General features: G+C 48.7%; 1 protein-coding gene and 1 long non-coding RNA gene across 3 annotated transcripts in view; one reads left to right on the top strand and one right to left on the bottom strand.

Annotated features, from left to right (window-relative positions):
- The window catches only part of LOC138661858 (uncharacterized), an 81,385-nt gene extending 71,262 nt beyond the window's left edge, over positions 1 to 10,123 (bottom strand). The window contains exon 1 of the long non-coding RNA XR_011317973.1: positions 10,068 to 10,123. This is a non-coding gene — a long non-coding RNA (uncharacterized lncRNA). The remainder of the gene's footprint in view (positions 1 to 10,067) is intronic.
- The window catches only part of MYO5B (myosin VB), a 266,922-nt gene that overhangs the window by 226,464 nt on the left and 26,003 nt on the right, over positions 1 to 14,455 (top strand). For both annotated transcript variants that reach the window (XM_069746786.1, XM_069746792.1), the window contains exons 17-18: positions 1,747 to 1,833; positions 8,834 to 8,945. In XM_069746786.1, the coding sequence (XP_069602887.1) occupies positions 1,747 to 1,833; positions 8,834 to 8,945 (199 nt within the window). The remainder of the gene's footprint in view (positions 1 to 1,746; positions 1,834 to 8,833; positions 8,946 to 14,455) is intronic.

The following is a 14,455-nucleotide window of genomic DNA, read 5'->3' as shown; positions in this document are numbered from 1 at the left end:
TTATAGTAGTTTTATTCTTGTACATAGGAGCAGTATCATAGTAGCTATATTCTTGTACATAGGAGGCAGTATTATAGTAGTTATATTCTTGTATATAGGGGCAGTATTATAGTAATTATATTCTTGTACATAGGGGCAGTATTATAGTAGTTATATTCTTGTACATAGGGGCAGTATTATAGTAGTTATATTCTTGTACATAGGGGCAGTATTATAGTAGTTATATTCTTTACATAGGGGCAGTATTATAGTAGTTATATTCTTGTACATAGGAGCAGTATTATAGTAGTTATATTCTTGTACATAGGGGCAGTATTATAGTAGTTATATTCTTGTACATAGGGGCAGTATTATAGTAGTTTTATTCTTGTACATAGGGGCAGTATTATAGTAGTTATATTCTTGTACATAGGGGCAGTATTATAGTAGTTATATTCTTGTACATAGGGGCAGTATTATAGTAGTTATATTCTTGTACATAGGAGCAGTATTACAGTAGTTATATTCTTGTACATAGGGACAGTATTATAGTAGTTATATTCTTGTACATAGGAGCAGTATTACAGTAGTTATATTCTTGTACATAGGGGCAGTATTATAGTAATTATATTCTTGTACATAGGGGCAGTATTATAGTAGTTATATTCTTGTACATAGGAGCAGTATTACAGTAGTTATATTCTTGTACAGGAACAATATTATAGTAGTTATATTCTTGTACAGGAGCAGTATTATAGTAGTTACTGTATATTCTTGTACAGGAGCAGTATTATAGTAGTTATATTCTTGTACATAGGGGCAGTATTATAGTAGTTATATTCTTGCACATAGGAGCAGTATTATAGTAGTTATATTCTTGTATATAGGGTGCAGTATTATGGTAGTTATATTCTTGTACATAGGGACAGTATTATAGTAGTTATATTCTTGTACATAAGGGGCAGTATTATAGTAGTTATATTCTTGTACATAGGGGGCAGTATTATAGTAGTTATATTCTTGTACATAGGAGCAGTATTATAGTAGTTATATTCTTGTACAGGAACAGTATTATAGTAGTTATATTCTTGTACATAGGGGGCAGTATTATAGTAGTTATATTCTTGTACATAGGAGCAGTATTATAGTAGTTATATTCTTGTACAGGAACAGTATTATAGTAGTTATATTCTTTACATAGGTGCAATATTGTAGTACTTAGGGCTGTGGTCTTTTTATTCTCAAGATTGGTTAGGGTTTCATAAGTACGATCAGTGGGGGTCTGAAAGTGTATTGATATACAGAGTGCTCCTTTATGATTCTGTATTGTGGTTTCTTCAGGTGTACAAAATGTTTCCAACTTAGTTTGTCTTAGTTTTGTATTCCATGATAATTTGTTAAACGTAATCTCCTTTAATCCGATTACCTTCCTTAAATAAATGTATAATTGGGGTCTCTGTCCCCTCCGTGCTGTTCTTCGTTTATTTCCAATTATAGTGTGCTGTTTAGAACGTAATACATGGTCAGATGATTGACAGCCGGCGCTGAGGCGTTTGCTTTGATTCTAATGCACAAATTATGTAAAACAATAATTAATTTGCTTGGTAGAAAATCAATGTTTTCCTTTTCCTGCCAAACATGACCCTGATTTAATCTGTGTAATAACTCTGACATCTGCATTGAGAGTGGCTGGCAGATATGTGATTGGCATAATGTGCAGAAAGCTTACCTCGCATTTTATGTATCCCACCATTTATTGTTTTACAGCTTCGATCCAAAAAGAGCCGTGCAGCAGCTGAGAGCTTGTGGCGTTCTGGAAACGATCAGAATCAGCGCCGCAGGCTACCCCTCCAGGTATGTGACCCGGCCTTCCATCTCCTCTTTTTGGGGGCCATCACTTCATTCAGTTGGACAGTACATTTCTGTAGCCTCATGTAGTGCTTAGTAGCCTATTTGCCTCCCATCTTTTTGCAACCGTAACCATGGCCTTTACCTTTTTATTATTATTATTATTATTATACATTTTTATAGCGCCATTTATTCCATGGCGCTTTACATGTGAATATGGGGCAAATATAGACAAATACATTAAACATGAGCAGATAACAAGGCACACGAGTACATAAGGAGGGAGGACCCTGCCCGCGAGGGCTCACAGTCTGCAGGGGGTGGGTGAGGATACACTAGGAGAGGGAAGAGCTGGCTGTGCGGCTGTTCAGTAGGTTGAGGATCACTGCAGGCTGTAGGCTTGTCGGAAGAGATGAGTCTTCAGGTTCTTTTTGAAGGTTTCTATGGTAGGCGCAAGTCTGATGTGTTGGGGTAGAGAGTTCCAGAGTATGGGGGAAGCTCGGGAGAAGTCTTGGATGTGGTTGTGGGAAGAAGAGATGAGAGGGAAATAGAGAAGGAGATCTTAGAGGATCGGAGGTTGCGTGTAGGTAAGTACTGGGAGACCATGTCACAGATGTATGGAGGAGACAGCTTGTGGATGGCTTTGTATGTCAGTGTGAGGGTTTTGAACTGGAGTCTCTGGGCGATAGGAAGCCAGTGAAGGGCTTGACACAGGGGAGAGGCTGGGGAATAGCGGGGGGACAGGTGGATTAGTCGGGCAGCAGAGTGTAGGATGGATTGGAGTGGTGCCAGAGTGCTAGAGGGGAGTCCAGAGAGTAGGAGGTTGCAGTAGTCGAGGCGGGAGATGATAAGGGCATGCACTAGCGTTTTTGCAGTGTTGCGGTCAAGGAAAGCACGGATCCGGGAAATATTTTTGAGTTTGAGACGACAGGAGGAGGCAAGGGCTTGGATATGTGGCTTGAAAGAGAGGGCAGAGTCGAGGATCACCCCGAGGCACCGGGCGTGTGGGACTGGGGATAGTGAGCAGCCATTGACATTGATGGATAGGTCTGGTGGAGGGGTAGAGTGAGATGGGGGAAAGATGATGAATTCTGTTTTGCCCATGTTCAGTTGTAGAAAGCGAGCAGAAAAGAAGGCTGAAATGGCAGACAGACAGTGCGGGATTTTGGTAAGCAAGGAGGAGAGGTCAGGTCCGGAGAGGTAGATCTGCGTGTCGTCAGCGTAGAGATGGTACTGCATACCGTGGGATTCTATGAGCTGTCCCAGGCCGAAAGTGCAGATGGAGAAGAGTAGGGGTCCTAGAACAGAGCCTTGAGGAACACCGACTGACAAGGGGCGAAGTGAGGAGGTGGTGTGGGGGAGGGAGACACTGAATGTTCGGTCTGTTACATATGACGAGATCCAGGAAAGGGCCAAGTCTGTGATGCCAAGGGATGAGAGGATTTGTAGCAAAAGGAAGTGGTCAACAGTGTCAAAGGCAGAAGACAAGTCCAGGAGAAGGAGGACAGAGTAGTGTCGCTTGCTCCTGGCAGTTAGTAGGTCATTGGTGACTTTAGTTAGGGCAGTTTCAGTTGAGTGATGGGGACGGAAGCCTGATTGTAACCGATCAAAGAGGGAGCAGGAGGAGAAGTGGGAGGACAGTTCAAGATGGACGTGTTGCTCCAGCAATTTGGAGGCATAAGGGAGAAGAGATATCGGGCGATAGCTAGACACAGAGGATGGGTCGAGGGAGGGCTTTTTGAGGATGGGTGTGATCTCGGCATGCTTGAAGGATGAGGGAAAGACACCTGTTGTGAGTGAGAGGTTGAAGAGGTGCGTTAGGGTTGGGATGAAGACCATGGAAAGGTTAGGGATGAGGTGGGATGGGAGCGAGTCAAGCGTGCAGGTGGTGAGGTGTGATCTTGACAGGAGGGTGGAGAGCTGATCTTCTGTCATGGTGGAGAAACTGGTTTTGGAGGAGCAGGGTTGAGCAGCTAAGAGGGGCAGTGGGCGCTGTGGGCCAAAGCTTTCTCTGATCGTATCGATCTTCTGTTTAAAGAAAGAGGCGAAGTCATCAGCAGAAATGAGGGGGGAGGGAGGAGGTGCGGGGGGACGGAGTAGAGAATTGAAAGTGTTGAAAAGCTGTTTAGGGTTGTGGGACAGGGAGGATATGAGGGATGAGAAGTAAGTTTGTTTTGCGGCAGTGAGCGTGGACTTGAAGCTGGCGAGGGACTGCTTGTATGTAGTGAAGTGGTCGGCAGAGCGGGATTGCTTCCATCTCCGCTCAGCAATCCTGGAAGCCCGTCTCAATTCTTTGGTCAGGCTGGTCAGCCAGGGCTGCCTGTTAATTGTACGAGTTTTACTATGCATGAGTGGGGCGGCCGAATCGAGTGTTGTTGTTATTGTGGTGTTATAAAAAGTGGCAGCAGCATCTGTGTCATGAAGGGAAGCTATGTCTGTGAGAGGGAGAAGGGACTCAGAGAGTGATTGTAAGTTGAGATGTTTGAGATTTCTGCGAGGGTGAGTGAGTTTGTGGAGTGGGGGTTGCACACTAGGAGAGGAGAGGGATGAGAATGTCAATAGGTTGTGGTCAGACAGGGGGAGGGGTGTGTTAGTGAGGTTAGTAAGGGAGCAGAGGCGGGTGAAGATGAGGTCCAGCGTGCGGCCATCTTTGTGAGTGGCCTCAGAGGACCATTGAGTGAGGCCAAAGGAGGCAGTCAGTGATAAAAGTTTAGAGGTAGCTGAGGTGAAAGTGTCAATGGGGACATTGAAATCACCCATGATGATAGTGGGGATGTCAACAGAGAGGAAATGAAGTAGCCAGGTGGTGAAGTGGTCGAGAAAGGTGGAGATGGCTAGTTCTGGGGGGCGGTAGATGACAGCCAGCTGGAGGTTGGAGGGGGCATTACCTTCCCAGGCATTACTCGGTTAGCCATTGAGTCGGTATAAATGGGCAGATACATACGGCTTTGTCTGGCAATTGAAGCTTAAGAAGACAGAAGACGAGACTTACTTAAACTTCTATTTGAAAATTAGCTTTACTGTCACGCTTTGACTGTCTTTAGTAGGAAAGAGGGGCCTCAAACTGTCCCTGGAACTGGGACCCTAACCATCCCTGCCCTGGGGGTACTCTTGATGGTAGAGAAGCCCGAGTCTCTGACCTTACTATGCTCCTGTTAAACCCTGATCTGTCCCCTTCCCCACCCCATGAGGCCTGGGACAGAAATGTAAGCTAAACAAGACACAAAGACAAGACAGGGTTAACCTAAAACCTCTATCATACAAAAGCAGTAACCAGCAATAGGGAGGAGGCTAGGGACAGGGAGGAGAAAACTAAATTGGAACAGGGACCAGGAGATGAACACGTACGTACTACAGCAAACTTCAGAACACCTCTACTCCAACCACTTAGCTTTAGCACACAGCACAGGAAGTCAAATCTTTCACCAGCAGGTACAAGGTCTTACCAGTTTTTATAGGAAAAGGTAATGACCAGATCAGAAGCAGCTGAAATGGAGCTGCATGTTTCTGACCAGTATAGAAAAGGTTATTAACCTCTTCATCACCCGAGGAAATAAAGTCCATTCGTCATGGGACACAAATCACGCCATCTTTAAAGAAGACCTGCAATTCATTCCCAAACATGACCGTTTAACTCCAGAGGGACGTGACACCCTTGTGACATTTACTCATGATTCGCCCTACGAATCTGGACTCCCCATGCTCACCTCTTCAAGGAGAATTAAGCCGAACCAATCAGAAACCAAGAGCTCTTTTGCACCTTTGTGATCAGGTGTTGGGTTCTGTGCACCCCAACCTCCCCTAATCAAAACTTTTCACTTGTTAAGTGATGGGTACCATTTTATGGGATATTTCCAACTTTAGAAGTTATCACGTATACAAAGGATAGGTGATAACTTTCTGATCTATGAGTATCGGACCTTCATTAATTGTGAATGGATCTCTGAAACACCTCTACGGATTGGAGCTGTGGCTGCGCAAGCGCTTTGCAGCCTGTTCGTCACCTGGGACCCCTACGATTGCTACCCCCTAGCCTAGACAGAATTTGAGCAGAGCAATTGCATCACCTTTCTAGTCAATCCCAGTTGTCCTCCTCCCACTAATCTAACATTGATCACCCTTACACATTTTTGCTGTTAATTTATAATTGACTTCCATCCTGTTACATCGCATTTTTCACTCTGTTCCCTTTAGGCTTATCGCCCATATTCTACATAGGCTTTGTGCTGTGCAGCTAGCGCACTGTAACAATTCATCAGTCAGCGGGTATCACTTTAATTCTTAGAATAAAGATCTCAGACGTTCCTGAACTCTCCGAAATTTTATTGCTGGAGGAAAATTTTTATCTGCGTTGGTTCGGAAAGAAGAATAATATAATTAAGAACTATGTTCCAGACTTTGCAGCTGTTCCCAAGATTTTGCTCATGGAAGACAAAATGAGAGCGAATAGTTTTGTTTCAAATGGCCCCTAACTTCTGTTCATTTACTAAGCTTTATTGTTCTTTATGTTTCAGACAGATGAAGCCAACAGTCGTAGATTTCCCATAATTCACCAAGAGTAATAATATAAATCCTGGACTCAAAAGCCAAAAAAATGAGTTCAAAATCCCATTATTCTAATGCTGTATTTAAAGTAGTCCAGGAAACTGAAATATGAGGTGCTGTTTTTTCAGGGTCTTCATATTGCGCTAGCTGTTACTTTTCTGCCTGTGGTTGCCATCAGTAATATTTACCGAGATTTCCTAGACCCAGCAGAGCCATATTTTATTTTTTTTTTGTACGAAAAATCGCTGTTAAACTCATTATTTCTTTTGGGGAAATATCACACTAATATATGCTGGATGTGAGCTCTGTGTGTGTCCCGCAGGAATATAGGCTGGATGTGAGGTCTGTGTCTCTCCCAGTAATATAGGCTGGATGTGAGCTCTGTGTGTCTCCCAGTAATATAGGCTGGATGTGAGCCCTGTGTGTCTCTCCCAGTAATATAGGCTGGATGTGAGCTCTTTGTCTCTCCCAATAATATAGGCTGGATGTGAGCCCTGTGTATCCCTCCCAGTAATATAACTTGGATGTGAGCTCTGTGAATCTCTCTCAGTAATATAGGCTGGATGTGAGGTCTGTGCACCTCTCCCAGTAATATAGATTGGATGTGAGCCCTGTGTGTCTCTCCCAGTAATATAGGCTGGATGAGAGCTCTGTGTCTCTCCAAGTAATATAGGCTGGATGTGAGCTCTGTGGGTCTCCCAGTAATATAGGCTGGATGTGAGCTCTGTGGGTCTCTCCCAGTAATATAGGCTGGATGTGAGCTCTGTGGGTCTCCCAGTAATATAGGCTGGATGTGAGCTCTGTGGGTCTCTCTCAGTAATATAGGCTGGATGTGAGGTCTGGGTGTCTCTCCCAGTAATATAGGCTGGATGTGAGCTCTGTGTCTTCCCCAATAATATAGACTGGATGTGAGCCCTGTGCGTCTCTCCCAGTAATATAGACTGGATGTGAGCCCTGTGTGTCTCTCCCAGTAATATAGACTGGATGTGAGGCCTGTGTGTCTCTCCCAGTAATATAGGCTGGATGTGAGGTCTGTATGTCTCTCCCAGTAATATAGGCTGGATGAGAGCTCTGTGTCTCTCCCAGTAATATAGGCTGGATGTGAGCTCTGTGTCTCTCCCAGTAATAGAGGCTGGATGTCAGCCCTGTGTCTCCCCCAGTAATATAGGCTGGATGTGAGCCCTGTGTGTCTCTCCCAGTAATATAGGCTGGATGTGAGCTCTGTGTGTCTCTCCCAGTAATATAGGCTGGATGTGAGGTCTGTGCATCTCTCCCAGTAATATAGGCTGGATGGGAGGACTGTGTGTCTCTTGCAGTAATATAGGCTGGATGTGAGGTCTGTGTGTGTCTCTCCCTGTAATATAGGCTGGATGTGAGCTCTGGGTGTCTCCCAGTAATATAGGCTGCTTGTGAATTCTGTGTGCCTCTTGCAGTAATATAGGCTGGATGTGAGCTCTGTGTGTCTCTCTCAGTAATATAGGCTGGATGTGAGCTCTGTGTGTCTCTCCCAGTAATATAGGCTGGATGTGAGCTCTGTGTGTCTCTCCCAGTAATATAGGCTGGATGTGAGGTCTGTGCATCTCTCCCAGTAATATAGGCTGGATGGGAGGACTGTGTGTCTCTTGCAGTAATATAGGCTGGATGTGAGGTCTCTGTGTGTCTCTCCCTGTAATATAGGCTGGATGTGAGCTCTGGGTGTCTCCCAGTAATATAGGCTGCTTTTGAATTCTGTGTGCCTCTTGCAGTAATATAGGCTGGATGTGAGCTCTGTGTGTCTCTCTCAGTAATATAGGCTGGATGGGAGGACTGCTTGTCTCTCCCAGTAATATAGATGTGAGGTCTGTGACAATCTGGTATTGCTTCCTCCTCCAGGAAGAGAACCAATCTAGACTGAGATCCTAGTTCCACAACTGGGGGCATGACCAACTCTCCTCACCAGATTCATGACCAGCTCTCCCCTCCAGGGGCACGGCACAGCAGGCTCTCCCCACCAGGGTATGGGGGGTTGGGGGGGGCGGGTTGGGCACAGCAGGCTCTCTCCACCAGGGGCACGGCAGGCTCTCCCCACCATGGTTTAAAGCTGTTCTGTCTATGCCATTGTGTATTACTGGGGTGTAACAGTACACTACTAGAACACTACAAATACATACCCGGTATTGTGCTGAGAAATTATACAACACATTGGTAACAGGACGGTAGCCGTAGGGGTCACTAGAATATAAGAGGTGATGCAACTTGTGGCAGTGTTTTACATACTTACCAAGAACTCCATTTTTGCCCTGACAATTCCATCGACCACAGAAGTAGTAGTTAAGTAAAACCATGCCCAAAAGTGTCCCAAATGGGTAGTTTATTGGAAGTGGGTTTATACATCCAGAATTTGTCTTTCTAAGTGCTGGTTTGTTTGCGTGGAATGAGATTTGTATTGTGCTGTTAATATTCTGAATGTGCTTCTTTCTAGGTGGACCTACCATGACTTCTTCATTAGATACCGTGTATTGATGACTAAGAAGGATCTTTCCCAAACGGACAAGAAAATCCCCTGTAAAAACCTGCTTGGAAATCTTATAAAGGTGACTGATTAGAAGATAGTTATCAAGCGATATTACAGTCACTCGATCATTATATTTACATCCACAGAATTTATGCTACTTGTGTAGTGATCGCACTATGCAACTAATTTAGTTGTTAATAATACTGGACACAAAATAGTGTTAGTGCTGCCATGTTGGAGACATAGTGTACCTGTTACGTGATTTGTATAGAGAGTGTAGCAGGATGTGTGCTTTAAAGCATGAGGCTTTAAAGCACGTAGTGTCCTAATGAAGAGGATAGCGCTCCCCACCAACCAAGATTAATGTTTATAAGCAGGGCTGCCACTAGAAATTTCGGGGCCCCATACTGGCAAAATTTCCGGGGCCCCTTTGAGACTCCGCCCAGGCTCCACCCCAGCCCCGCCTCCACGCTCCACCCCTCGAACTGTCCACAGTCCCACCGCTCTCTCTTGGAAAAACTCCACTTCTCACCTATCACACATTGACAGTTCCCATCACCAGATCACATACATAGCCGGCAGCTTTTGTTTTGGCCAAAAGATTTTTTAAGCCACCAAAATGACAAGGTAGACACTTTTGGCCAGGCCCTACTCTGCTGTAACCTATTAAATATTTGTTAAAATATGCAATACAATTTAGGTATATTTTTATTTATTTTTCAATTTTTAAAATGACCTATAATACCACATACAAGGAACAAATACCACAGCACCATGACCAGACACCATATCACCACAGTGACCTATAATACTATCTACAAGGGACAAATACCGCCACACCATGACCAGATGACATATTACCACCACAGTGATCGAATAATATCAAATACAAGGAACAAATATCACAACATCATGACCGGACCACATATTACCACCACATAGTGACTGAATACTACAATACTGATCAATAATAAAAAAAAAACACAATACTATGACCATCAGTGCCATTATACACAGGAGATCTGTACTTAGTATGCAGTGTCTGTGTACAGGTAATACAGTGATCACCAGTGACATTCTACACAGGAGCTCTGTGTATAGTGTATAGGCAATCCAGTGATCACTGGTGACATTATACACAGGACCTCTGTATATAGTATACAGTGTATAGTGTCAGTGTATAGGTAACACACTGACTCACCAGTGACGTCTCTAGGTGAAGTCCATCTTTCATCCAGCACAGACCGCCATCACTTCATCCAGCCAGGCCTCGTCTCTGCAGGAAATAACACCGTTATCTCGAGTTCCACTTGCAGAACACATTACTTAATTTTCCCAACTTCTACATTACACCACATGAAGAAGGCGACATAGTATCACTCTACACAGTAACAGGATCGCCCCCCATTTAAAACAGTATACTCAAAAAATAAAATAAATACATCACTGCAGTAATAATATCCCTTAATTAGCCCCTATGGTAATAATATTCGCTATCCTAGCCCCCGTGTGTCTCATTTCTGGCGTCAGCCATATGTTCTCCCATCCTGCCCTAATGAGTATCCATCCTGCCCCATATGATCTCCCCATCCTGCCCCATCTGTCTCCATCGTATCCATCCTGCCCCATGATCCTGTCCCATCTGTCTCCAATCCTGCCTCCAGTGTCTCCAATCATGCCCGTATCACTATTCTGCCCCATGTCTGCAATCATGCCCCCTGTGTCTCAATTCTGCCCCATCTGTCTCCAGTAATGCCCCAGTGTCTCCAGTCATGCCGCCATGTCTGTCATCCTGCCCCCTGTGTCTCCAATCATGCCACGTTTCTCCATTCTGCCATTCTGCCCCTGTGCCCAGCTTTCTGCCCCTGTGCCCAGTTTTCTGCCCGTGCCCAGCTTTCTGCCCATGTGCCCAGCTTTCTGCCCCCCCTGTGTCCAGCTTTCTGCCCCCCCTGTGTCCAGCTTTCTGCCCCCCCTGTGTCCAGCTTTCTGCCCCCCCCCCCCGTGTCCAGCTTTCTGCCCCCCCTGTGTCCAGCTTTCTGCCCCCCCTGTGTCCAGCTTTCTGCCCCCCGTGTCCAGATTTCTGCCCTCCCTGTGTCCAGTTTTCTGCCCCCCCTGTGTCCAGCTTTCTGCCCCCCCCCTGTGTCCAGCTTTCTGCCCCCCCTGTGTCCAGCTTTCTGCCCCCCCCCGTATCCAGCCTTCTGCCCCTGTGTGCAGCTTTCTGCCCCTGTGTGCAGCTTTCTGCCCCTGTGTGCAGCTTTCTGCCCCTGTGTGCAGCTTTCTGCCCATGTCCAGCCCGTGTCCAGCGTTCTGCCCCCCCTGTGTCCAGCGTTCTGCCCCCCCTGTGTCCAGCTTTCTGCCCCCCCCGTGTCCAGCTTTCTGCCCCCCCCGTGTCCAGCTTTCTGCCCCCCCCGTGTCCAGCTTTCTGCCCCCCCTGTGTCCAGCTTTCTGCCCCCCCTGTGTCCAGCTTTCTGCCCCCCGTGTCCAGATTTCTGCCCTCCCTGTGTCCAGTTTTCTGCCCCCCCTGTGTCCAGCTTTCTGCCCCCCCCTGTGTCCAGCTTTCTGCCCCCCCCTGTGTCCAGCTTTCTGCCCCCCCCCCCCCCCGTGTCCAGCCTTCTGCCCCTGTGTGCAGCTTTCTGCCCCTGTGTGCAGCTTTCTGCCCATGTCCAGCCCGTGTCCAGCGTTCTGCCCCCACTGTGTCCAGCGTTCTGCCCCCCGTGTCCAGCTTTCTGCCCCCCCCTGTGTCCAGCTTTCTGCCCCCCTGTGTCCAGCTTTCTGCCCCCCCCTGTGTCCAGCTTTCTGCCCCCGTGTCCAGCTTTCTGCCCTCTGTGTCCAGTTTTCTGCCCCCCCTGTGTCCAGCTTTCTGCCCCCCCGTGTCCAGCTTTCTGCCCCCCTGTGTCCAGCTTTCTGCCCCCCCCTGTGTCCAGCCTTCTGCCCCTGTGTGCAGCTTTCTGCCCCTGTGTGCAGCTTTCTGCCCATGTCCAGCCCGTGTCCAGCGTTCTGCCCCCACTGTGTCCAGCTTTCTGCCCCCGCCCTGTGTCCAGCTTTCTGCCCCCCCTGTGTCCAGCTTTCTGCCCCCCCTGTGTCCAGCTTTCTGCCCCCCCCGTGTCCAGCTTTCTGCCCCCCCTGTGTCCAGCTTTCTGCCCCCCGTGTCCAGATTTCTGCCCTCCCTGTGTCCAGTTTTCTGCCCCCCCTGTGTCCAGCTTTCTGCCCCCCCCTGTGTCCAGCTTTCTGCCCCCCCCTGTGTCCAGCTTTCTGCCCCCCCCTGTGTCCAGCTTTCTGCCCCCCCGTGTCCAGCCTTCTGCCCCTGTGTGCAGCTTTCTGCCCCTGTGTGCAGCTTTCTGCCCATGTCCAGCCCGTGTCCAGCGTTCTGCCCCCACTGTGTCCAGCTTTCTGCCCCCCCTGTGTCCAGCTTTCTGCCCCCCCTGTGTCCAGCTTTCTGCCCCCCCTGTGTCCAGCTTTCTGCCCCCCCTGTGTCCAGCTTTCTGCCCCCCCTGTGTCCAGCTTTCTGCCCCCCCTGTGTCCAGCTTTCTGCCCCCGTGTCCAGCTTTCTGCCCTCTCTGTGTCCAGTTTTCTGCCCCCCCTGTGTCCAGCTTTCTGCCCCCCCTGTGTCCAGCTTTCTGCCTCCTCCTGTGTCCAGCTTTCTGCCCCCCCTGTGTCCAGCTTTCTGCCCCCCTGTGTCCAGCTTTCTGCCCCCGTGTCCAGCTTTCTGCCCCCCCGTGTCCAGCTTTCTGCCCCCCCCCTGTGTCCAGCTTTCTGCCCCCCCCCCGTGTCCAGTTTTCTGCCCCCCGTGTCCAGCTTTCTGCCCCTGTGTGCAGCTTTCTGCCCCTGTGTGCAGCTTTCTGCCCATGTCCAGCCCGTGTCCAGCTTTCTGCCCCCACTGTGTCCAGCTTTCTGCCCCCACTGTGTCCAGCTTTCTGCCCCCCCTGTGTCCAGCTTTCTGCCCCCCTGTGTCCAGCTTTCTGCCACTGTTCGCAGCTTTCTACCCCTGTGCGCAGCTTTCTGCCCCTGTGTCCAGCGTTCTGCCCCTGTGTCCAGCGTTCTGCCCCTGTGTCCAGCGTTCTGCCCCTGTGTCCAGCGTTCTGCCCGTGTCCAGCGTTCTGCCCCTGTGTCCAGCGTTCTGCCCCTGTGTCCAGCGTTCTGCCCCTGTGTCCAGCGTTCTGCCCGTGTGTCCAGCTTTCTGCCCCTGTGTCCAGCGTTCTGCCCCTGTGTCCAGCGTTCTGCCCGTGTCCAGCGTTCTGCCCCTGTGTCCAGCGATCTGCCCCTGTGTCCAGCGTTCTGCCCCTGTGTCCAGCGTTCTGCCCGTGTCCAGCGTTCTGCCCCTGTGTCCAGCGATCTGCCCCTGTGAACCCCCCCCCCCCCCCCCCCCCCCGTCGCCTCGTCCGGTCCCTCGTCGTCCGACTCCGGTGGTCCCCTCCCCCGCTGCCGCCTGCCTCTTCTCCACCGCCGTCTGGTCCTCCGCCGACCGCCGGTCCCCGGCACCTGCCTCTTCTACTCCGCCGGGTCCCTAGTCGTCCGGTGGTCCTCCCTGGGCCCCCCGCTGCCTCTTCTGCTCCCTCCGCCGTCCGCAGGCGCAGCCACGTGGTGGCACACCGCCGCACGCTGCTCTGCTCCGGTCCCGGATTGAGGAAGTGGAGCAGGGCAGCGTGTGATGTCACGAACTTGCGGCGGGCCCATGATGCACCGCGGGCCCGGCTGCCTTAAAGCTGCAGGGGTCATTTACGCAGGCACAGCACAGAGGCAGCTGCAGCCTGAATAAAACTGTCAGGGGGGCCCGAGCAGAGCGCGGACCGGACCGGCTGCCAGCGTGCTCGCTCGGGCCCCCCTTTTTGCTCCTCATCACCGGGCCCCATACGGCAGTGATGCCTGTAATGCCCTGATGGCGGCCCTGTTTATAAGATATGTTGCATACAATGATCTTTCTGCGCTACACATTTAATTACAGAGGGGTGTGTATATAAATTCCCCTCTATTTTTGTGCATGCCTGCCTATCTAGTCTCTAGCAGTACAATAGAGAAATCATTTAGTCATTGCAACCTCAAACTCATAAAAACTAGATCTACAAGAACGGGTTATCTTCCAGGGATATAAGATATGAAGGCCTTTAGGGATGTGGGGCCTAAAACAAATGGGGCCCATAAGAATCAGATTGACTACAAACAGTATGTGTTCTCCAAAGATGGCGGTCATCGATCATTAGCATGAAAACAAGGCCACGAGCTGACTGTGGAACTGGTCATGAACTTTTGCTGGCAAAGATTTGAGTCAAGCTGTGAAAACAGACTAGACAAAAGGTCGTTTCCAGCTTTGATTTGACCAACACACCTGGAGTATTTGGAACGATATGCACAACCGATTTATATCGCTGGACACCGATGACAGAAAGCCTGAGGAATTACGGACACATATAAAGACTATTATTACTGAAGAAGACAATAAACAAGAGGCAGAAGAGACCCCAGCAGCCATGGTTAACAGAAAAGACCATAAAGGTCATCAAAGAAAAACGAATGGCAAAAGGTAACAAGCAGAATGCAGACCACATCAGTAAAAGACTAAAGCGAGCCAATCGAGCAGACAAAGGACTTTAT

This window comes from Ranitomeya imitator, chromosome 1 (assembly GCF_032444005.1).
Source record: "Ranitomeya imitator isolate aRanImi1 chromosome 1, aRanImi1.pri, whole genome shotgun sequence".
NCBI classification, from domain to species: Eukaryota; Metazoa; Chordata; class Amphibia; order Anura; family Dendrobatidae; genus Ranitomeya; species Ranitomeya imitator.
Note: the sequence above shows the minus strand (reverse complement) of the source record. Positions and strands in the feature narration are given on the sequence as shown.